Source organism: Misgurnus anguillicaudatus, chromosome 17 (genome assembly GCF_027580225.2).
Source record: "Misgurnus anguillicaudatus chromosome 17, ASM2758022v2, whole genome shotgun sequence".
Classification (NCBI taxonomy): domain Eukaryota; kingdom Metazoa; phylum Chordata; class Actinopteri; order Cypriniformes; family Cobitidae; genus Misgurnus; species Misgurnus anguillicaudatus.
Window position 1 is genome coordinate 8693121 of NC_073353.2, and position 25453 is coordinate 8718573.

The 25453-nt window shown below is 40.4% G+C and overlaps 1 protein-coding gene across 3 annotated transcripts; it reads left to right on the forward strand.

The window, feature by feature from the left end:
* Positions 1–1123: 1123 nt before the first annotated feature.
* On the forward strand, positions 1124–23454 carry slain1a (SLAIN motif family, member 1a). 3 transcript variants are annotated; one of them, XM_055216102.2, is made up of 9 exons: positions 1124–1737; positions 3605–3741; positions 10685–10819; positions 11306–11404; positions 13515–13664; positions 14521–14841; positions 15061–15240; positions 15333–15615; positions 22881–23454. In XM_055216102.2, exons 1-9 carry the CDS (start codon positions 1307–1309, stop codon positions 22954–22956), a joined length of 1812 nt encoding a protein of 603 aa, XP_055072077.2. In that variant the 5' UTR covers positions 1124–1306; the 3' UTR covers positions 22957–23454. The 3 variants fall into 3 exon arrangements, with proteins under 3 accessions (XP_055072077.2, XP_055072078.2, XP_055072079.2); XM_055216103.2 differs by having other exon boundaries at positions 10685–10810; XM_055216104.2 differs by lacking the exon at positions 10685–10819.
* Positions 23455–25453: the final 1999 nt, after the last annotated feature.

Below are 25453 nucleotides of genomic sequence, written 5' to 3' on the forward strand. Positions count from 1 at the left end.
TTTAGTTTTAATTTAGTTTAAACTATATCAACATATATTTCAACATTTATTTCAGTGGCAACAAATACATTTCTACTTTTACCATACTGCAAAAAACTGATTTTTCCTGGCCAAAATATAAAAGTTTATAAGGTATATTTTTGCTGTTGAAAATGTATTTAATTTTAACCTTTTTAAACCTGTGATGTTTACAGGTTAAAACTTTTTTTTTCTTCCAGTGCAACGTGAATATAAATGCTTTAAAATATATTTATTTTTAAAATAAATAATAAATAAATATATTTAAAAATATACAATTACCAATAGCCAAAAATATATTGATGAAAAATACATTTTTGTAAAAAAAAATTTATATTTCAGCAAATACATTTTTGGCCATTTTTGTATATTTGGAAATATATTTAAAGGGAACAATTCACTTTAGGAGACTTTTTTAAGATGTCAAATAAATCTTTGGTGTCCCCAGAGTACATATGTGAAGTTTTAGCTCAAAATACCATATAGATCATTTATTATAGCATGTTAATATTGCCCCTTTGTAAGTGTGAGCAAAAATGTGCTGTTTTGTGTGTGTCCTTTAAAATGCAAATGAGCTGATCTCTGCTATAAATGGCAGTGGTGTGGTTCGACGATAGTGCGGATTAAGGGGTGGTATTATCCCCTTCTGACATCACCAGGGGAGCCAAATTTCAATGACCTTTTTCCCATGCTTGAATAGAATGGTTTACCAAAACTAAGTTACTAGGTTGATTTTTTTCACATTTTCTAAGTTGATAGAGACACAATTATAGCACTTAAACATAGAAAAAGTCAGAAATCATGCAAAAAAATCTTTGCTGCATTATATTTTTGTTGAATCATGTCTTGACTTTCATGCCAACTTACTATTATTTATCTTGACAGTGTAGTTTTGCCAATGTAATCAATAAAAAAACATGGTTACTACAAAAAATGAATAGGTTTTTTGTAAAAGCCTATGCAGTAGATGGCTGAACAATGCCACACAATTCCAGTTTCAAGAGATCAGGTTAATAATGGTTTATCCACACAATAAAATAGGCCTATCATGAAAATAACATGTCATAAAATTCTTAGAAAAGTCATTGATGCCTTCCGAAAACTGCTGTATTGTGACTGGTTTATGTTTTAAACCGAGGGGAGGAGACAAAAACAGACTGGCACTGGCACGAGCATCAGCATCTGAAAGAAGCAGCGTGCATCCCGTCTGAAGGCAGCGCGAGCGGGCATACAGGGTAAACAACACACCGCCACCATTTTACTACGGTTCCTATGCTTTTCTTATTCAATGGACGGACTATTTCTCAATCCCCGAACGATGACGGACGTCAATGGCAACAGTAAGATGATGAACGCGGAGCTGGAGGTGAAAAAGCTTCAAGAGCTCGTCCGAAAATTGGAGAGACAAAACGAACAGCTGCGGACGAGAGCAAACGCTGCGAACAATTGCACCTCCAGCGCCCGACTGTCATCGTCACCGACACCGGCCTGTATCATCGGCCCAGACACCGCTCCGTATTACACGGGGAATTACTGCGTTTCACCTCCGTCCAGACTATCCTGCTCGTATGGATTAGGCACATCAGAGGAACGCTATCCATATTTCCATCCGCAGTCAGTGAGTGATGCTGCTGTGGATGATGCTACTGTACTGGATGAGGTGGAAATTCTGGACATTGATGTTGTTCTTTCCTGCGATGGAGAATCTGATCATAACTGGTACTGATGCTGTTTGCATTCATATCATTTGCCGTTATCTGTAATAATAGATAACCGTGTTATTGTTTCCAAAAACGATTTGGTAACACGTGCCTCTTCGCTCTTTATCACAGACACGGAAAAACGGAATGTAAAGTTGCCTTGATATATCTTTTTGGTTTATTGTTTGGTTAATGTGTGCATGAAAGACCAAAAAGGATGGGAACTATTTTAGTAATATAGTTGAACAGATTGGGTTGCTATCTTGCATGATGCCTTAAAAATGTCCATATTTTTTTAAGACAATTTGTTAGTAGGCCTACATGTGTGTTTGTTGGGGCACTGTAAATTTATGCAGTTATTTGTACCCCTATTAAAAATCTATGTAGGTTGGTGTTTTGATTTTGCCATAACAAAAGAAATGGTCAGAAGTGGTTTGGTGCACTACAGAGAAAAATAAAAAAAAGGCTCGTCATTTCTTTGTGATGGGACAATGGATACCTTGTATACACTTGTACACTCTATGATGGGTTATTTTAAACCCAGTATTGGGTCAAAAAGGCCTGAACCCAGTGCGTTGGGTTGCAATATGCTGGGTTGTTTCAATTTACAATGCTGGGTTGTTTATACCCATTGTTGGGCCAAATATAAACATTTTCTAGATTACCCTGCTGAAAAATCCAGCATACCAGCAAGACCAGCATATGTTGTGTTTTGGTGCTGGTTTGCTTGTGAACACCAGCTAAACCAGCATCAAACCAGCACCAGCATTAGCACCACCTAAACCAGCACTAAACCAGCATTAGCACCAGCTAAACCAGCATAAGCACCAGCATCCCATGCTGGTCATACCAGCATATGTTGTGTTTTGGTGCTGGAATGCTGGTGACCACCAGCTAAACCAGCATAGACCAGCATAATTCCCATGCAGGTCCATGCTGGTTTTTTCAGCAGGGTATACTCTACCCCAAAAGCTGGATTGGTCCCTTTTTGACCCAACGCTGAAAACAAACCAGCATCTTTTAGAGAATATGTTTTACTACAGCATGTCTCAGGATATTAAAGGAATAGTCTACTAATTTTCAATATTAAAATATGTTATTACCTTAACTAAGAATTGTTGATACATCCCTATATCATCTGTGTGCGTTTACGTAAGCGCTGTAGCACGCTGCGACGCTTCTATAGCATTTAGCTTATCCCCATTCATTTAATGGTACCATTTAGAGATAAAGTAAGAAGTGACCAAACACATCAACGTTTTTCCTATTTAAGACGAGTAGTTATACGAGCAAGTTTGGTGGTACAAAATAAAACGTAGCGCTTTTCTAAGCGGATTTAAAAGAGTAACTATATTTTATGGCGTAATAGCACTTTTGGGAGTACTTCAACTCGGCGCAGTAACACCCTCCCTCTCCCATTATGAGAGTGAGAAGGGGAGCGGACTTTTCAGGCGAGTCGAAGTACTCCCAAAAGTGCTACCACGCCACAAAATACAGTTCCTCCTTCAAATCCGCCCAGAAAAGCGCCACGCTCTACCCTGTACCACCAAACTTGCTCGTACAACCACTCGTCCCAAATAGGAAAAACATTGATGTGTTTGGTCACCTCCAACTCCATCTCCAAATGGCACCACTGAACGAACGGGGCCAAGACAAACGCCATCGAAGCGTCGCAGCGCGCTCCAGCGCTTACGTGCACGCACACAGATGATAGAGGGACGCATCAACAACTCTCAGTCAAGGCAACAACACATTCCAACATTGAAAATGAGTAGACTATTCCTTTAAGGGTATATCTGTCTTTGGGACATTCAGAAAATGAAAAAAATATAGTTTGTCTATTCGCATCTGCTTGCTTTGACCAAGTTTATGTTTTATGCAACCAGGTTATATGTGTCTCCAAAAGCCAAGCTGTTTTCTCATCTTCTCCTGAGCCCTCTTCAGTGGTGTAGACATGTACTGGACAACCCCAAACCCGAAGTGGAATTAGCCAAACGCTCATTGTGCTACAAACTGGACCAAGGTACCAAGCACTGTGCACTATGTATAGGCCTATAGTAATTACAAACCTAAGGTATGTGTCAGCATTATCTTCCCCCAATCTCATAAATATCATTTGAAATGTCTGACATTTCACTTTGTCAGCTCTTTTGGTGGGTGACCGATAGGGTTTCAATCTGCAATTTTAAATCTGGAATTGGATTTGAGCACTGGGAACAATATCATACAATGCATTCAACCTGTACATTTGACAAATATGTGCATTCCCTGGAAATCAGACTCATGACCTTGTTAGTGCCATGCGCTTACAGGAAACCTGCAAACAAAATCAATGTAGGCTACTCAAAAAAGCTTGTAATAGCAGCACTGTAGATAAGGTGAGGACAACGTCACCACACGAATTAAGATTGTGAGGAAAGTTAGCACAGCACTGTTATGGTAATTTAATTGCAAGAAGATAACCCCAGGATACATATAGCATGAGGTGTATTTTTGTTAATGTGATCCCTACAGATGTACTTGTGTGCATGTTCATTTGCTGGCGGACAGTATGGTAACCATAGAAACCATTTATATAAAAATCAATTTATAAAATCTGCATTTGTTACCAGGCATTCAAACAAAAAAATTGGTATTCACACAGACTACAATACTTTTTGGTCCATTCGCATTTACCGGCATCTGACACTTTTATCCAAAGCGACTTATAAAAAGCAAAGCGATTCGTCTTAGGGAGGCGATCGTATGAGGATAAACTGTGTGTACTTTAACAATTAGCCTTTCCAACAAGGCTAAAAACAAGCATTCATGATTGCCCGCAAAAACAAAGGTTTTCACAGGCCGCCTGAACAAAGCTGTATTCATGACCCCATTAGCAGACAGCCAGGCTTACTGAATCTGGCCTTTCAAAAGCTCACAGTGCCTGCAAATCCACAACACATATCTCTGTATATGTCCCTCCTCATACATAATGTATATATGGACTAATCCAAAGGAATAATTCAATTCCCGATGTCCTGGACAGTTTTAAATACATCTGCATTTGTTAGGTGCTCTGTTTGAATACCAGTAACTAAGATTCAACATTTCACTTTTATTAGAGAAAATGCAGAAGCTCAAAATATTTTTCTCCAGCCTTTTAAAGACTTGGCTACAAGACCATTGTTTTGGCCAACAAATGTTAAAATGACAAATGGCAATAAACAATATAACAACAATATCATGATTTTAACATTTTATTTTGGAGAATAGAATTTATAATAATTTAGTGGTTTTAAATTAGTAATTTAAGACGATTTATACTTTTTATACATATAGTATATGAGGGGTTCAGATGCAAAACCCTCGTAAAGGAATATTTCATTTTCTTAAAAGAAAAATCCAGATAATTTACTCACCACCATGTCATCCAAAATGTTGATGTCTTTCTTTGTTCAGTCGAGAAGAAATTATGTTTTTTGAGGAAAACATTGCATGATTTTTCTCATTTTAATGGACTTTAATAGAGCCCAACATTTAATACTTAACTCAACACTTAACATTTTTTTTTCAACGGAGTTTCAAAGGACTATAAACGATCCCAAACGAGGCATAAGGGTCTTATCTAGCGAAACGATTGTCATTTTTGACAAGAAAAATAAAAAATATATCCACTTTTAAAGCACAACTTTTCGTCTAGATCCAGTCGTGATGCGCCAGCATGACCCCACGCAATAAGTCATGACGTCAAGAGGTCACAGAGGACGAACGCGAAACTCCGCCCCAGTGTTTACAAATGTGTTGAAAGAGCACCGTTCCGACGTTGTTGTATGTCAACTGATACTAATTAATGTCTTTTGTGTCAGTTTATTGTTTACAATGGTCCGCAAATGTGCGTTTTATATATGTAACACGTGACCTCCCTACGTAACTACGCATTTACGTTACGTCGCGCTGGACCGGATCTGGACGAGAAGTTGTGGTTTAAAAGTGGATATTTTTTGTTTTTCTTGTCAAAAACGACAATCGTTTCGCTAGATAAGACCCTTGTGCCTCGTTTGGGATCGTTTATAGTCCTTTGAAAGAACTGTTGGGTGGTGAGTTGAGTGTTGGATGTTGGGCTCTATTGGGGTCCATTAAAATGAGAAAAATCCTGCAATGTTTTCCTCGGGGAACGTGATTTCTTCTCGACTGAGCAGGGAGGGACATCGGCATTTTGGATGACATGGTGGTGAGTAAATTGTCTGGATTTTTCTTTTGAGAAAATGGAATATTCCTTTAAGTGAATCTAACATGTTTCTTCTTTTTCAGTAATTTTACATTAAAGGGGACATATCATGAAAATCTGACTTTTTCTATGTTTAAGTGCTCTAATTGGGTCCCCAGTGCTTCTATCAACCTAGAAAATGTGAAAAAGATTGAAACAGTAAACGATTCTCTGCAAACGTGAAAAAATAGGTAATTGAAATTTGACTCCCCTTGTGATGTCAAAAGGGGATAATACCGCCCCTTCATCTGCACTATCCAACCATCAGCTCATTTGCATTTTAAAGGACACACCCAAAAACAGCACATTTTTTGCTAAAACCTACAAAGTGGCAATTTTAACATGCTATAATAAATTATCTATATAATATTTTGAGCTAAAACTTCACATATGTACTCTGAGAACACCAAGGATTTATTTTACATCTTAAAAAAGTCTTGTGAAATGTCCCCTTTAATGGCAATTAAAAGGTTATTGATCAGTAACTGAAATGCCTTGTTTTAACAAATCTTATTTTCTTTGGTATTAAACAAATTTCTCTGCAAAATCCTCTAAGTGCATGCAAACCTTTCTTTGGCAAAAACCTCCATTTCTAAAAAAAAACATAGGATTAGACATAGTAAGCAGTTGCAAAATATAAATTAAATTAATGATGCAACATTGCAAATAGTGAAATTCATAATATAACAATGAAAAAATGGAACCACACATTAGGGGGCGTTGTGATCCATGTGACTGCCACACTTGGGTTGTATTCAGGTCCAAGTACTCATAAGGAACACAAGTTTAAATGTGATCCATGGTCATTTTGAACGCCATCATTCATACACTTAGAGTACTTTGCTAAAAAAATCTATGTATAGCGGATTATGCCAATGAAACAGTATTTCTGATTGGGATCGGGAATTTGAAGCGAAAGGATTTGATGAACATATAATTCATGCTGAGAGCATTCAGTCAATATCATAATCTCATTTTAGCAGCTTTTGCATCTGAGCTCCTCATATATTGTCTTCGTAATTTTGTGACAACCAGCCCCTGTCTTCCCTAAATACTAACTATACTAATATTTAGGGGTCAAGCCCCGAAGGGGCGTAGAACCCTATTGTTATTGTTAGTTTTCTTATTATTATTAGGGGTCAAGCCCCGAAGGGGCGTAGAACCCTATTGTTATTGTTAGTTTTCTTATTATTATTATTATTATTATTATTATTATTATTATGTTTCCTCTTCCGCCATTGAAGTCAATGGCAGCCCATAGAACCGTACATAGGAAAGTTATGAAATTTGGCACACATGTAGAGGACAGTCTCAGAAGTTACTATAGCAACTTTGGTGTGTCTGACTCAAACCCTCTAGCGCCACCAACAGTCCAAAAATCCACTTATGTTCATGCTCATAACTTCTGACCCATGAGTCCTAGAAACTAAATTCTTGTTTCATCTGAATCCTTGGCTCATGATGATTCAAATGCACACATTGATGTCATTGGTGTCATGCAAATCTTTCCGCCATTTTGAATTTTTTGTAAAACCTACTTTTTCGAACTCCTCCTAGACCGTTTGTCCGATTTGCATGTCCTTTGGTATGTAGCATCTAGAGACACCCACGACAAAAAGTTATCAAAAGCTTTTTGATAGACCAATGCGTTCTCATATAAATTGACAACATATATAGCGGCGAGCACGCCAAAACGGACGTGAGGCCTTATCTTCGCAAAACTTTATTGTATCGACACGAAACTTGGTATATGTCATTACAGTCATGACCTGAGGGTGCCTGCAACGTTTCGTCACAGCGCCACCTAGTGGTCACGAGATTCGAAAAATGCCTATTTTCGCTTATAACTACTTCAAACTTGAGTCTAAAATAATGAAGGTGGTCTTGTTAGATTCCTTGAGGCATGCCGAGTCAAACGATACCAAACGGTTTTTGGTCGGCCATTTTGTGTGTCGGCCATTTTGAATTTTTCTTTAAGTTCAAGTATTTCAGAAACGCAATTGCGTATTGTTATGAAACTTGGTATGGTTCATCCGCAACATGTTCTGGGAGGACTTGTAAACTTTCCGGTGCCCCCTAGTGGTCAAGAGATTTGAAGCTATATCTCTGCATCTCTTTATCGTATTTACACCAAATTTGGTGGGTGTCATCACAATCAAGACCTGAGTCACAATTTATTTTTTGGTCAGTGCCCCCTAGTGGTCAAGTCATTTAAGGCTATATCTCTGCATCTCTTTATTGTATTTACACCAAATTTGGTGGGTGTCATCACAATCAAGACCTGAGTCACAATTTATTTTTTGGTCAGTGCCCCCTAGTGGTCAAGTCATTTAAGGCTATATCTCCGTATCGCTTTATTGTATTTACACTAAATTTGGTATGTGTCATCACAGTCATGACCTGAGGCACCATCTATTCTTTCAGCACAGTGCCACCTAGTGGTCTCAAGATACAAAAAATTGCTTTTTTTCATAAAACTAATGCAAACTTAGATCTTAAATCATGACAGTCATCACGTATGAATCATTTTTTGCCATGTTTGGCTTGACCCCGGTATCGCTGCTTGCAGCTATATTTATTATTATTATTATTATTATTATTATGTTTCCTCTTCCGCCATTGAAGTCAATGGCAGCCCATAGAACCGTACATAGGAAAGTTATGAAATTTGGCACACATGTAGAGGACAGTCTCAGAAGTTACTATAGCAACTTTGGTGTGTCTGACTCAAACCCTCTAGCGCCACCAACAGTCCAAAAATCCACTTATGTTCATGCTCATAACTTCTGACCCATGAGTCCTAGAAACTAAATTCTTGTTTCATCTGAATCCTTGGCTCATGATGATTCAAATGCACACATTGATGTCATTGGTGTCATGCAAATCTTTCCGCCATTTTGAATTTTTTGTAAAACCTACTTTTTCGAACTCCTCCTAGACCGTTTGTCCGATTTGCATGTCCTTTGGTATGTAGCATCTAGAGACACCCACGACAAAAAGTTATCAAAAGCTTTTTGATAGACCAATGCGTTCTCATATAAATTGACAACATATATAGCGGCGAGCACGCCAAAACGGACGTGAGGCCTTATCTTCGCAAAACTTTATTGTATCGACACGAAACTTGGTATATGTCATTACAGTCATGACCTGAGGGTGCCTGCAACGTTTCGTCACAGCGCCACCTAGTGGTCACGAGATTCGAAAAATGCCTATTTTCGCTTATAACTACTTCAAACTTTGGCCTAAAATCACAAAGGTGGTCTTGTTAGATTCCTTGAGGCATGCCGAGTCAAACGATTTCAAACGGTTTTCGGTCGGCCATTTTGTGTGTCGGCCATTTTGAATTTTCTCCTTAAGTTCAGTATTTCACAAACAGAATAACGTATCGCTACGAAATTTGGCATGGTTCATCAGTGACATGTTCTGAGCGCACCTATAAATCTTTAGGACAGCGCCACCTAGTGGTCAGGATATGTAAATACATTTTTTAAAATCTTTATATCATTTGATTAAATTGCCACTATGACATAAGACTTCACTCTACTGATTCCTTGGCTCATGCTGAGTCCGACTGTACCAAATATGTCTGAGTCAAACCTACTTCCTATCGGCCATTTTGAATTATATTGAACACCCACTTTTTCGAACTCCTCCTAGAGCGCTTGTGTGATTGGCTTGATTTTTGGTATGCATCATCTAGAGACACTCTAGACAAAAAGTTATCAAAAGATTTTCGGTAGACCTATCCGTTGTCGTATAACGTATCAAAGAATGCGAGGGCGAGCACGCCAAAATGTGTTTGAGCCTGTATCTTCGCAAAACTTTTGCGTATTAATATGAGACTTGGGCTATGTCATAACAGTGATGACCTGAGGGTGCATGCACCATTTCGTCACACTGCCCCCTACTGGTCACGAGATATAAAAAATGTCTATTTTTGCTTATAACTACTGCAAACTTGAATGTAAAATTATGAGACTGGTCTTGTTAGATTTCGTGAGGCATGGCGAGTCAAACGATACCAAATGGTTTTTGGTCGGCCATTTTGTGTGTCGGCCATTTTGAATTTTTCTTTAAGTTCAAGTATTTCAGAAACGCAATTGCGTATTGTTATGAAACTTGGTATGGTTCATCAGCAACATGTTCTGGGAGGACTTGTAAACTTTCCGGTGCCCCCTAGTGGTCAAGAGATTTGAAGCTATATCTCTGCATCTCTTTATCGTATTTACACCAAATTTGGTGGGTGTCATCACAATCAAGACCTGAGTCACAATTTATTTTTTGGTCAGTGCCCCCTAGTGGTCAAGTCATTTAAGGCTATATCTCTGCATCTCTTTATTGTATTTACACCAAATTTGGTGGGTGTCATCACAATCAAGACCTGAGTCACAATTTATTTTTTGGTCAGTGCCCCCTAGTGGTCAAGTCATTTAAGGCTATATCTCCGTATCGCTTTATTGTATTTACACTAAATTTGGTATGTGTCATCACAGTCATGACCTGAGGCACCATCTATTCTTTCAGCACAGTGCCACCTAGTGGTCTCAAGATACAAAAAATTGCTTTTTTTCATAAAACTAATGCAAACTTAGATCTTAAATCATGACAGTCATCACGTATGAATCATTTTTTGCCATGTTTGGCTTGACCCCGGTATCGCTGCTTGCAGCTATATTTAATATTGTTTTTAATAATTACATTTCCCTATTCCCATTAGCCAAAAGATGGAGAGGGGTCCTCACGAACTGTGCTTCAAGCGCTCTTTACAGCCCTGTAGATGCACTCTCGTCCGTAACCAGCTGTTCTAAACCCTTTACTAAACCTGCATTTACTGAACCAACAGGTAACACAGGTAACATTTCTGCTAAGACTAATGATTGCTTTCTGATTATTAGTCATTAATATTCTTCTCCACCTCTAACTGTTAATCAATGCTGTGTATACCTTATACAGTACATGTTTTAAGGTGTTTGTTAAATGAAAAAACAACCATATTTTAATGTTTTGTTAAATTCTGTCACGCCATGTGTTCCATGAAAACATGCCTGTTGGACTAAATGTATAAGTACATGCATTATGGCAACAGTGCTGACCTGAAGCTTCATTAGACATCATATAGTGATAGAATACAGTACCAAAAATGTAGTGAAAAACCATATAGTTTGATGGACGCATCTTTTAACATCAGAAACTATAGGTATGGAGAGTGTTATTTAGCGATTTGTTATTATGCACGATTAATTTTAGTTCACCAAGAAGCAGGGACATCCGGAAATCAAATTAAAATGTGTGTTTTTAATCTCCATCTGCTTATTCTATAATGTCATTTCTGATACAGATCCATCTTCACTAAATCACCAGCAGTCTGGCACAGCGAGGAACTGTTCTAGTCTAACCGAGAGATCTCCCACATTTCTCTACCACACGGCTACACATGGTAAGCCTGACCATCTCCCGTCATCCTCTATAAAGCATGCACATAATTTTACTGATATACATTTTTCCGATAAAACGATAACGATGTTTACGCACTGTGCACAATTTTGCACAAGCACTTCTGGTATGGCACGTACTCTTGGTTTACAACCACAGTATCAGTTAGTTTTGAAGGAGTGGAGTAAGATGAGGCAAGTTATTCATTTATTAGTAGAGCCCAATGATTTCCGCGATGCGGATAACACGGACGGAATCACGGAATCTAAATGCGTTGAAACATTTTCCTTTTGTGTAATGTTGGACGCGCAAACAGGTTTCTAAAAAGCCTGGAACACAGCAGACAAAATAGGTAACTTACAGTATACTGTACTGTCTTTAAGCGTCCACCTTGCACGCGCACATGTCCGCACAGCTTTATAAGTATATTTACAGGACATTCACAAATTCAGGAAAGCTGAGGAAAAACAGCGGATCCGTGGGTGCGTTTGCATGTTCTTTTAAGACATGCAGGTTAGGTGAATTGGAGATGCCAAATTGTCCTTCCCCAACTTATGCGTAGATCAACTTCTGTATACTGCCCTCCAAAGGCAGAGTGCAGTATCTACGCAAACACTGAAACTGAGAAAAATGGCTTTAAAGTTTTTACACTAGCCAGCCAAACATGTTGTGGGTAGATTAGTGGTAATGCATTCATGTAATGCCTTGTTAGGAAGAAATTTTTATAGAAAAAAAAACATGACCACCAATGTGACCCTTGACTCTCAAAATGCAGATACTGCACTCTGCCTTTGGATGACCTTTAACAACTAAAGCACTATTGCAATAGCAGAGTGCAGTATCTACGAACTAAATGTGTTCACTCAACTTTTTCTCATGCTTCTTAATACATTTTGATTGTTTTTAATAACTGTAATAGTTTTATTGATGTTTGCATGTTGTGAATGCTAAAAATGCTCCTTTTACCACAAAGAGTATTTTACTCATTTTATTAATTTTTATTTATTAATTTACATTATATGAGGTTTGCTTTAAAACAGTAGGTAAAATTAACACAAGTTAAAAATAGAAGAACATGTTTGTCCCAAAGACATTATTGTAACTAACAGTATGCCCATTTTAGTTAATTTTCATGTTGTCTCAAAGTAGCACAGTTATGTAAACTTAGATATTCTTAAGATTATAGCTTAAGAAGTACTAAACAAAATGTTTTAATATTAAGTAGCCTTCAAAATTAGTTCGTGGAAAAAGAGCACTTATTATGGAAGTGTACTTTTTCACCTAGCGTGCTTTCTGCCGGCCCCGGCTGCGCTCGTCAGGTTCACTGGGCGCCGTTAACTTTGCCTAACAATATAACTTTACCAGACTCTTATCAAACAAAGGAGTAACCCCTGTCAATACAATTGGATTAGCTGCCTAAAAAGTGGAGAGATGTTCGAATCAACAAACACCAATGCGACTGAATCGGATTATATCATTATTGTCGGAGGATATTGCCTTCAATGGACGAGCACAGGTAGGTCAAAACTTGCTAGCAGCTGGCTAGTTAACTACTTATAAAGCTGTAATTTGCCTATGTATGAGTTATTATCTTGCTATCTTGCTTACCCGTATTTGCTTATTTGCGTTTTAACGCGAATTCAACCATCATTTGGACGCGGCATTGTGCCATGGTTAGTTTGTTGTTGTGTGTTACGATCGGGGAAAAGTGCAGTATCTGCGGTGTCAAAGCCGGGGAAACAAAGCCAGAACGCAGTAACGTCACTTACTGCGGTTTGCCTTGGTATTAGCATGGATTTTGTAGTTACTGCAATTTTGACACCCTCATTTCTCTGAAACGGGACAAAATTTAACCAGGAGACTTTGTCATAAGACAGAACAGATGTCATAAATCTTGTTTCAAGCCTTAACTCCATTTTGACCAAGCGTGTAGTTACTGCGCTTTCGCTTTGGACGGCAGTATAGATTAATTTATGTGCAATGAACCAGTTCTCCCCATAATATATTTATGATGTTGGATTGGCATTAAGAAAGAAAGAAACAAAGTATTTGCAATCTTGTGTATGTATACCTACTGTTTAAGTGTCCATCTGTTGTTGTTTTTTTTTTTTCAGATAATATTCATCAGCCACGGCCTCTCAGTCCTCAGTCTTCCATTGACAGTGAACTCAGTGTCTCTGAGCTGGAGGAGGACTCCATCTCTATGAGCTATAAGATTCAGGACATGACAGATGTGGAGGTCATGGCGCGACTGCAGGAGGAAAGTAAGTCCACCTAAATACAAAGATTTTGTGAGGTTTATAGTGACCACAACTGTCAGCCGTGGTCCATATAGCCCATGTACTGTATTCAAAGTCTTTTGAAACCATTCATTAGTGTGTTATTTTTGAGAAAAAGTATCTCTGACAATGTATCTGGATCATATTCACAATTCTGTATTCACCCCAAAATGAAAATGATCCCATTTTTACTCACCCTCAACCCATCCTAGGTGTATATGATTTTTTTTTTATTCAGTCAAACACAATCACAGAGTTATAATAAATAATATCCTTATTCTTTTAAAGGTGCAGTGTGTAAATTTTAGTGGCATCTAATGGTGAGGTTGCGAATTGTAACCAACGGCTCAGTCCACTGCTGACCCCTCGCTTTTGAAACGCATAGAAGCTACAGTAGCCGCCATTGGACAAATATGTCATTGGCGAAGACAACTTCGTAAAAAAGTTTGTCCGTTAAGGACTTCTATAGAAACATGGTGGCACAAAATGGCAACTTCCATGTAAGGGGAGTAGGGACCCTCTGTGTATTTAGATAAAAACGTCTCATTCTAAGATAATTAACACATAACGGTTCATTATGAAAGGTCTTTACACATCCCTGATAATATAGTTTTGTATATTATTTAGCATTTCTGTCAAGAGATCCTTCGAACAAGTACACACTGCACCTTTAAGCTCTATAATGGCAGTGGATAGTGCCCCATTTTTAAACCTCCATAAAGTGCATGCACTCATCAAAAAGGAATCCTAGAACTAATAGTGTGGCTTAAAGCTAAAACAGTATGTTGGACACAAGCTGCCTTATAAAAAAACCCACATTGACATGTATGTGTGCATTCAGGTCTACGACAGGAGTACGCGACCACCGCTGCCACGGCCACACGCCGTAGCGCCAGTTTTTCGGTGCACGCGGGTGCTCGCAGGGGTATGAGAAGTGAGACTGACCTGGAGGAAGAAGAGGAATACGATCAGCTGTCGGTTCCTCAGCCGCGACTCTTTCGTACGGCCTCGATGCAGCGCAGCGCGTCTCACTCACACAACCTCTTCAGCGCAAAAGACTGCAGGCGCAGCCCCTCCACACCTCAGCACCTCGACAGCCTGTCCCACCAGCAGCTACACATATCCAGCACAGCAGAGCCACAGAGTTACAGAGCCACTACAGGTCAGACAACCCAAAGTGTATGCTTTTATTAAGCTCAAATTGGTACCAAATGTAAACCTGTACCTAAACTGTACATATTAAGACCTTTAACAGATCTGGCTGACACCTGCTTTTGTATCATTTTTTTATAATACGGTAATATAAATGTAGTGGAAATTTGGATAATTTGATTTAGGTTTTATCATTAGATTGTATGTTTATAAATTTTTCCTTTATCAGACAAGTTACGGAGGAGTATGCCAAACTTACTTCGAGCTCCCAGCATTCCCAATGTACTTAGCGGATCCAATATTTCTGCTCTGACTGGCCACACTGCCACATCGACCTCATCTTTGTCGTTACTACGAAACAGTCAGAGTTTCGATTCTCACAGCGGTCTCGCTAAGATACAGTCTGCAAGTAAGGCAAATACAAGCAAAATATAAACGTGATGAAGTTACGGTCATTTATGGTTAGATGTGTCATACGTATTACTGTCTTTTCTCTTTCAGTTCCATCTCCCGGTCAGTTACAGCAGCGAGTTCAGAGCGTTGGCAACTTCACAATGACAACACGTCCACCTCTGAAAGCCACAGCCTATGTTAGCCCAACAATACAGAGTCCCACCACAATGCCTTCCTCTGTTAGCCTCAACTGTATCCCCAGCAGTAGTATTCCTCTTCCCAGCAAACCCAGCACTCCTTCCACCACAAGTCGCAGTGCTCTACCTCGACCGGCCTCTTTTATCGGGACAAGTGGTGCTTCACGCAGTAAAATTGCTCAGCCTGTACGCAGGTAATCATTTACAGCTTTCTCTCCTCTGCTCTTGTAAATCTATTACTCAACATTTTAAATACTCAGCCTTTAATTTATGTATCATTTTCCAGCTCCCCTAGAGTTAAACATTTGACTTTTACCATTTTGGAATCCATTCAGCTGACCTCCGGGTCACTGGTGGTACCACTTTTAGCATAGCTTAGCATAATCCATTGAATCTGATTAGACCATTAGCATCGCGCTCAAAAATAACCAAAGAGTTTTGATATTTTTTCTATTTAAAACTTGACTCTTCTGTAGTTACATCATGTTCTAAGAAATTAAAGGTTGCGATTTTCTAGGCAGATATGTCTAGGAACTATACTCTCATTCTGACGTAATAATCAAGGACTTTGCTGCTGTAACATGACTGCAGGAGGCGCAGTGATATTACGCAGCAGCCAAAAATAGTCCTCTGCTATTAAAAGTTACCATATGGACTATTTTAGTTCACTGCGTAATATCATTGCGCCTCATGCAGACATTTTACAGCAGCAAATGTCTTGATTATTACGCCAGAATGAGAGTATAGTTCCTAGACATATCAACATAGAAAATCGCTTGGGTTGCTCACGTAGCCCCGGTTCCCTGAGGTGGCGGGAACGAAGCATTGCGTCAGTTAGCTGACGCTATGGGGGAAACTCCTGTTTGCTCCGTGGCTGAAGCCTATTGGTTAACGTCTGTACAAAGTACAGACCAATGACGTTTGAACCCGCGCGTGGGATGTACACGTCCTTATATAAGCGCGGTTCAAGTGTCAGGAGCTCATTATTATTCGACTGAAGCGCGCAGCCGAATACACTCGCTGCGTAGACGTTTGTAGCACGGCAAGTGACGCAATGCTTCGTTCCCGTTATTTCAGGGAACCGAGGTTACGTGAGTAACCTAAGCGTTCCCTTTCAATACGGTTCACTTCGCATTGCGTCAGTTACCTGACGCTATGGGGGAACGTAATCCCATCACGCCGTGCATACACAACGTACAGAAGTGCCTTACCGGAGAGACACTGCGTGTGGCCCTATACCCGGCATATTCACAGCTTTAAAGCAATGTGTAAGCACCATATAAAATGTTGACGCGCACACGGTGGGGTTTTAAACGCACCGGGGGCACATAACATAGCACAAGACGGCGAGATACCCAGATAAGTAAATTCAGAGTCACGTTGGTGAGCTCGCTGAGCGCACCGTGGTGTACACATAAAACGCATGAGCGTGCATGATTGAGCCGAGACAACCTGCGCTCGTAGGGCAGGGACGTCTAAGCTGTACAATCTGACAACGTAGACGGCGAAGACCAGCCGGCCGTGTAGCAGATATCAAATATAGATACCCCTGTAGACCAAGTCCATGAAAAAGCCAAACTCTCACAGAGTGGGCTCTATATAGGACATAGCTCATAGAGGGGCGTGAGCCAATGCGATGGTTTCAACGATCCATCTAAATAACCACTGTTAGCAACAGACATACATAGTGAGTGATCTGCGAGGCTCACGAACGGCCGATCTGACTATAATATGTGGCAGAACGGTTCGTAGCGTGGGATTATACAGATACCACAATATTGTGAACCCAGGTGCGCCCTCGAGCGCATCGGGATGCATATAGGTAGTATTATAGTGCACAGATCGGTGAGCTGTCCAAGCGCGCCGTAAATGTGTATTGACTATAAATTGCACGGGCACAGGTGAACACTTGAATACATCGTGAATGCATATAGATGAATCAGAGTGTTATAATGCACAGGCCGGCAAGATTCTCAAGCGCGCCGTCATGTGTTCTGATAATAAGTTGTGCGCACACGGGTGAACCCTTCAGTGCACCGTGAATGCGTATAGATAAATCAATGCACAGAACGCGCCGTGAATGTGTACAGATATGATTGATGAACGTACGGTGGGCACTCAACGCACCGTGAACGTACACAGATGAACAACAATGTATGTATGTGTCACAGCCGTGTATACAGATGAGCTTTTCCGAGCGCATCTTTAGTGTATACCGAAATGTTATAGCGTGCATATGTGAGCTTCTCTAAGCGCACGGTGGACGCATATAATTAAAACCCATATCGTGCATACAGGTGAGCTTACGCGGCGCACCTTTAATGCAACAAACCTCACTAGTGCGCGAAGCAGGGATGTCGAAGCTGTAAACTGACAACGTGGACGGCGGGGACCAGCCGGCCGTGTCACAAATGTCAAATGAGAAACTTCTAAGACCATGCCCGAGGATCTAATCCATACATGGAGTAGACTTAATTGTCACGGGAGGTGATAACGTCAACGATCCATAAATAACCTGTATTGACAGGTGCGCTAGTGAGTGATCTGTGACGCCGATGAACAGCTGATCGTCTGATGTACGTCAGACATATCTGTCATACAGGACCTTGGACAGTTCCAGAGCGCTGCGCCTCGGGCACCGTCCGCATCTGAGAAATGACAGACTTATGAATAAAGTGGATGGTCGGTCATAAAAGCGTGGTTCGCTGTTATCACCGCCACATATATATATACGCAGGGGGAGAAAGCCGCCGTGCACGAGCCTCTGTAGTGAGGAGAAAGCTGTTCCACCTACAATTCGCGGGGGGAAGACTCTCGCTGTCACTAGACAGAATAGATCAGACTTGCATAAGGACGCCTCGCGAAAGGGGTCCTAGCAGCTCGTGTCAACGTGTTATAAGGCACGTAATGTAGGTCGTGTCCCACGGATGCAATCTCTGCACGCCCATCGTAACGGGTTAATATGTCTGCATCTTGGTAGTTAAGCACGAGATGCGTATCACTCTGATTGAACATAGCTTATTAAGCGATGCAATGAGTTTATAAAGGAGATGACTCGCCAGCTTGTACAGGGGGCGAGATCTCAGTCTGGTTCAGTAAATAATGAAACCACCGTAGTTTGCCCGACCGCATTATCACAATAAGACGGTCGAGAGTGCTGCAGTGCTAAAATCATCCCCTTAATGGACCGTATTTACAGTACAAGGTGATTGATATGAGACAAACGGGCGTTCCACGCGCCGAAGGCTGATTGCCGTCGTAAAGCGTGTTCAACCCACAGCAGATGCTGGCGATCTCGTAATGGTAGCACTTCATGCAGCTGTGTGTAACTTAAGCATGAGCTTCCCGGCCGTCAGCTCGGGGCGGGACCTTTGCTTAGTCAGAAGTGGACTTATGAACAGAATGCCACGATATTCAGTTTTCTGAGGGTCGTTAGAGGGGTACGTGAGCCCGTCTTAAACGAGATGCCGCGCGTCTGTCTGTGCGCGCGCTTTGAGTTTTGAAACTTATTGTGGCGGGTAGCAAGCTCACTTCAGGTTGATATTACCCTTAATATCTCCGAGTATTGGAGCAGAGCGGAGGGGTGAGCGTCTTCGGATCCGCTGATATAAATCAGCTGTATGGCCGAAAAACGTCATAAACCGCTTGGCTGTAAGCCTTTGAGTAGCCGTCCGGAGAGGGCGCGATTCAAATGCTTGGAGCCATGCAAAAGTCTGAGGCTGCCGTCTCTCTATGAAGAGAGAATGACAGCCGTAAGACCGTGCTCGTTTGCGCCGTCAGCATCGTAGCGGAGAAACTGAGGTGGGCTGCGAGCGAATTTGGCAGAAAGGTGTTAGAGACACCGTACAGCCGTGGGGTGTCAATACACAGTATATGGCCAAACCGGGTTTTTTTTTTCGGCAAGCGTCGATAGAATTATGGACAGCGGGCCGTGTGTGCGTATTACTGATTGCTTGTCAGTAAGGCGAGAAAGTGTTTAGAGACACCGTACAACCGTGGGGTGTCAATACACAGTATAGTAAGCACGGAAATTACTCTTTTTAGAGGAATTCAATACCGTTCGCCACTATAGTGAGGTCGCATAACCAACAGTATTACACAGTATGTTTTGGATAAACAGCACACAGAAAACATTTCAGGGCAGTCCAGCCGAGGCGCGACTTAACCCCTCTTCCCCCAGACAGTTCTATGTCGACGCAGCTGTGCTGCGAAGACCAGAGCTCGGCCGTTCAGGTGCACGAGCCTCAGTAGTGACGGTGACCCGAACGGCTCACGGAGCAGAGCAGTATGTCTAGGTGGTTTAATGTCAGACTGAACCCATCGCAGAGAAGTCTGCCGTGAGGCCCGCGGTTTTGCCGTTTATTAAAAAGGGCAGAAAAACCGGGTATATAAGAATGTACCAATATTCAGCGCACTGATATAGGACGGGACTGAATAAAGGGAGGTATTCGGGCCTCAGTATGTTAAACAAATTCGTTCTGCCTCTGATTCCGTCTAAACCAGAGAGAAATGACCAGGCAGACTAGTAGTGAGCTTTCCGAAGTGAGATAGACTCAGGCCGGTTAAGCTCTATAATAAGTGTTTTAGCGCTCAGATAGAGGCGTGTCCGCCTTATCGAGCAGACGAATGAGATCGCGCCGCTCCAGGGGGGAGGGGCATGAAGCTCTGTATAGACGAATAGTGAGCCGGTTAGCTCTTATAATGAGTGTTCTTGATGCTCCAATAGCAGCGAATCCGCCCTATCGAGCAGACGAATGAGATCGCGCCACTCCAGGAGGGGAGGGGCATGAAGCTCTGTAATCGTTGAACACTAGACAGCTGCATTAGAGGCAGCGAGCCGTAAGACTGCGTGCTAACTACGCCGTTAAGAGACCTCACCACTGCGGGGAAAGGAGCGAGGGACTCCGCGAGCGTGGAGCACGAGTGGCTGTGCTATGACAGGGAACAGGGGCAGATCCGCCCGTGTTTGCTTGTCGTATGCATCTATCTAGTTTAACGGTTCCCCCGCTTGTTCATCTCAACAAGAGAGGAACGGCAGAGGGGAGCAGCAACACAGACAGAACAGCCATGCGTCATATAAACGGTATCACCCGATGCACTCGGGGGATTCATATATGTGTCAGAGATCTCGCCACTGAATGCGAAGGGACTCTGTAAGCATGAACGGTTGCGATGTGACAGAACACAGGGGGGTTAGTCCGTGTGTGCAGGTCTATGCATCCATCTAGTCTCATGGCTCGCCGTGTGTTCATCCCGGGGAGAGAGGAACAGCAGGGGGAGCACGAAACATGGATAAGACAACCGAAGCATATAAGCGCGGTCCCGGCGTGGGAGGTGCCAGACCGGTGACGCGCTCGGGGAAATTCATAGCAGGGAGGCTCACTCAAGCCGCTGTGCTGGACGCTATTACAACAGCGCCTGCTCTTTTAGCTTACAGCTTTATATTAAAAATATTGATCTTACCCGGCGGCCGCAGGGGAGACCTCGTCAGGCATGTGTCCGCTGCACAGGGCTCGTACTACGGCAAGCGAAGGCTAAATTAATGAGCTCCTGACGCTTAAACCGCGCTTATATAAGGACGTGTACTTCCCGCGCGCGGGTTCAAACGTCATTGGTCTGCACTTTGTACAGACGTTAACCAATAGGCTTCAGTCACGGAGTAAACAGGAGTTTCCCCCCATAGCGTCAGCGAACTGACGCAATGCGAAGTGAACCGTATTGAAAGGGAACTTAACTTTTAGTTTTCCATGGGTCTTAGTACACGATGTATTGGGTATTTCTCAGATTAAGGGCCAAATTGGGTTGCTGCAATTTTAAAAATTAAAATTCCAAATTTGACTAATTGGTATACATCAAATTATCAGTCCTAAAGTCAGGAGCGACGTTATGAGCTTGGGACCATAAGATAAGGGAATATGATTTTTTTTGCCATTTTCTTAACTATGTCAAGTAAATGTGTCTTTAGCTCACATCATCGAATATATGTTAAAATAAAACTTAAAGGCGGAGTCCACGATGTTTGAAAAAAGGTTTGGATAAGGAGATGGGCCGACTACCAAAACACACTTATAGCCAATCAAATCAAATCAAATGCCGGGTTGCGTATGTGTGGGGCGGGTCTGTCAACAGAACGTCCAGATTCTATTGGGGTAGGGGCCTGTTTGTTTAGGTGATTTCAAATATCAACATTGGCTTTCAAACATCATGGACTCCGCCTTTAAATGGTAAATCAGTGCCTTAAACATTTTGTGGTTTTACATGGAATCTCTAATTTTCTGATTCATCAATCCACCCTGGCTTGGAATATAAGCTTATTTAAGTTAATGCCATATATCAAAACTTTTTAATAGTGATCATTTAGACTGTCTAATGGTCAGAAATGTATAATTGTAGGATGCTTTTGTTATTTATACATCATTTATTGGCCAAATTATAAATGTTTTGTGCTGGTAATGACTGTGCTGGTAATGACATTTTTGTCAACAAACTAGCCCTACTAGCTAAGATGATGACTAAGCAAGTGTAGCTAGCGTTCTACATGTAATGTACACCATTTTAACTATTAAAGTGATAAAAATATTTCAAAAATGTTTAAAAATACAGAAATACAACACATATGGTAATGACGCATTATAAGTGTACATGCCCATAATAAAGAATAAAGAGTAGATTTACTTACTTTTCTGGACATCAAGGCATCAGTCTTGCAACTTGAAATCCATTTGCTCTACTATGTCATTATCATTAGGTTACCATGGCTACCAAATAAACTTTTGATGAAAAACAGTGGGAAAGTCCCTTTATGCAGAGCGTGTTGGTAATGACAGCTAAACCATGGGACAGGTAGAAATTACGTTGTAAAAACTCTGTTTAAGGACAACACCAAATTACAGATATTGTACCACAAAACATCAATAAAATGTGATAAAATTATTAGTAAGAACAGCCATAAAAAGTCTAGGCTTGTTTTTGTTTATACTAATTAATGGTGCTCAAATTTATTAGATTTTATTCGTTTTTAATAGAATTACACCCTGGGGACATAAATAGGCCCGAATTCTGGGAAATACCCAGCTACAGAAGAGTCGAGTTTTAAATAGGACAGGTATCGAGGCTCTTTGGTTGTTTTTGAGCGTGATGCTGGTGGTCTGGTCGGATTCAGTGGATTATGCTAAGCTATGCTAGGAGTGGTGCCGCCAGAGCCGGAGATCAGCTGAATGGATTCCAAAATGGTAGAAATAGAAATTTTAACTCTAGGGGAGCTGGAAAATGTGCATATTTTCAAAAAAGTGGAGTGTCCCTTTAAAGCTGCAATCTGTAAGTTTTGCCTCTCTATCGCCATCTCTGTTTGAAATTAACATTGCAGTTATTCGATGAGTAATTTTCTATACATGCGTTGTGCTTCGCCATGCTACTCTATGCGGATGAATCTGATGTCTGTGAATCACTTTCATTGCAGTTTATTAACACCACCGAAGAGTGTAGCTGCATTGAGCACCCTGCGTGATGGGAGTTGGAGGGATGGCTGCTATTAAGATCTGCTGTGCACACTGTCCTGAATTGTTTCGGACCCAGCTGGCTGGGCACACCTTTTGCTTATAAACTTAGTGAAATTAATCCAATAATATGAACATAGTGGTGATTTAAAGTGAAGTTGGAAAGTACTGTTAACAAATGCAATATTATTGGCTAAAAACCAGAGCATCATGCATACAAATGTTTACATGCAAGTAATTTCCCAAATTGCAGCACAATTTTTAATCGCTTAAACCAAGCATCAAATGATAAGATTAATAGACTGTGATAATATTCATTTTACGATTACAAATTGTTGATTTTATGATTTAATTAAGGCATATTTGCTGCTACCCAAATAGCACTTTTACTGTTAACTTGCATTGTTACGTTAGAAATTCCTATATAGTGCAAGAAACGGCTAAACAGCCAGCATTTCTGTAATGGCACACTTGCATTCCATTTTATAATGTTGGCAAATATTTTGCAACCAGAAAATAAAGTGATCATTTAAGAAATGTGGACTAATGCATTTGTTTAAGCAATTTATGTTATATGATCGGCAAAACAGTGTTAAAAGTATAAATGCAGCCTTTCTAGATTGTGTGTTTACATGATGCTTATTATGTAGAGGACTGTGGATAACGTATTTGCACATCAGAAACAATTGTGTTTCACTTTTATAAAACAGGTTCATGATGGAAGGGAAATTAAATGGGTTTTGAAGAATGTTAACTTTGCTTGAATCCGTTTCTTGCCTGAAACAGATGATGTCAATAAAAGGGAGCTGAACTATGGTACTATGGTATTCACAAGAGTTCATTAGATGGCAGTACAACTACATTATTTATGTTTGTACATAGTTTTGCCATGCATATGTGAAATTGAACTTAGCCAAAAATTGTAACACTGGTATCTGAATACATTAAAATAACCACGATTGGCTAAAACCATAGCAAACTGTATAAATACAAAATGTCAATCTGGTGAAGGGCGGAAACCTTGTAATACATAGATAACTTTATCCAAAGCAACTTACAGTAAACTAATTACATAATTGTCCTAGGAAATAGCTTACTTGTAGAGAGATAACCTCATAACCTCCTGGTTTTTAGCAATGAGCTTTAACTACTGTTTAAGTAACAGTCTCCCTTTATTCTGTGCTTATAATAGTTGCTTAAAAATCATATAGTAACTGTTGCCCTTTCTTGTCAGCCTTTGTTATCTGTGTATCATCTGTTAAAATCCACCTGTTTAGCTTTAAAATTTACTGTATTTCCATGTAGGCATGGGCCGGTATGAGATTTTGGCGTAATGATAACCTTAAGCAAAAATACCACGGTTTCACGGTGTTGCAGTATTGCCATTGCAACACTAAAATGTGTTATTTTCAAATGCCTGCATATACAAACAACAACTCTCAACTGGACAATACATTTTATTTTTAAGCAACATGTATGCCAGGCAAAAGTAAGGCCTTCAATTATACTATTCTATCAAAAAATTATAAAAATTATCCAATTAAAATGTATTAATATTAGTAATATTAAATGTAAACATCGAATCAATTACATGACTTAATAATTATTTAACTTAATTTTGCTTGAAAAAGGTATCACATAAAATTTTTGTGTTTTTAAAACCTTGACTCTTTAAAACTTCTGTATACCTTGAAACCGGTAACCGGCCCATGCCTACTTCCATGGATCTATCACATCCCTTTCATCTTGGACCCAATGGGTTCAGTTTGCTGTTCTTTTACCTATAAAGATTTATTATAAATGAAATTAGTAAGTATTAATTTAGTATTTCTTTCTTTCTTTTTTTTAAGATAAAACCACAGTTAAGGTAAAGTTTCTGATATTTTACAAGATAATTTAGTCTTTTATAGTTAATTATACTTTATTTTCTCCTGTAGATGGCAGCAAAACATCTGTTCAGTGGTAACCACACTTCTGTGTGAGTCAAGAAAGCCTAGTCCACTGGTTCTCAAACTTTCGGCATGCAGCCCCCCAAAAATATTTGTGACGTAAACCTTTCCATTCCAAAACTTAAAATTTGAATTAAACAAACATTATACAATGTTCCCTGCTGAAAAAACCAGCATATCAGCAAGACCAGCATATGTTGTGTTTTGGTGCTGGTTTGCTAGTGAACACCAGCTAAACCAGCATCAGCACCAGCATTAGCACCCGCTAAACCAGCACAAAACCAGCATTAGCACCAGCTAAACCAGCATTAGCACCAGCATCCCATGCTGGTCATACCAGCATATGTTGTGGTTTGGTGCTGGTATGCTGGTGACCACCAGCTAAACCAGCATAGACCAGCATAATTCCCATGCTGGTCCATGCTGGTTTGATGCTGGTTTTTTCAGCAGGGTTGTGTTTTTGATTATTTTTCTGAAGTTTTCACATATTTTTTTAAAAAAGCCCCCAGTTTGAAAACCACTGGCCTAAACTATCATGTACAGGGGCCTGTACCATGAAGCCTGTGTAGTTGGCTAGCCAGGTAGAA

What these genes read in the sequence shown, in the direction of transcription:
- slain1a (XM_055216102.2), top strand. Translation starts at nt 1,307, where the DNA reads ATGGACGGACTATTTCTCAATCCCCGAACGATGACGGACGTCAATGGC. An exon ending in CTACCACACGGCTACACATG is followed by an intron (nt 11,405 to 13,514) that starts GTAAGCCTGACC and finishes TTTTTTTTTCAG; the next exon opens with ATAATATTCATCAGCCACGG. An exon ending in GAGTTACAGAGCCACTACAG is followed by an intron (nt 14,842 to 15,060) that starts GTCAGACAACCC and finishes TTCCTTTATCAG; the next exon opens with ACAAGTTACGGAGGAGTATG.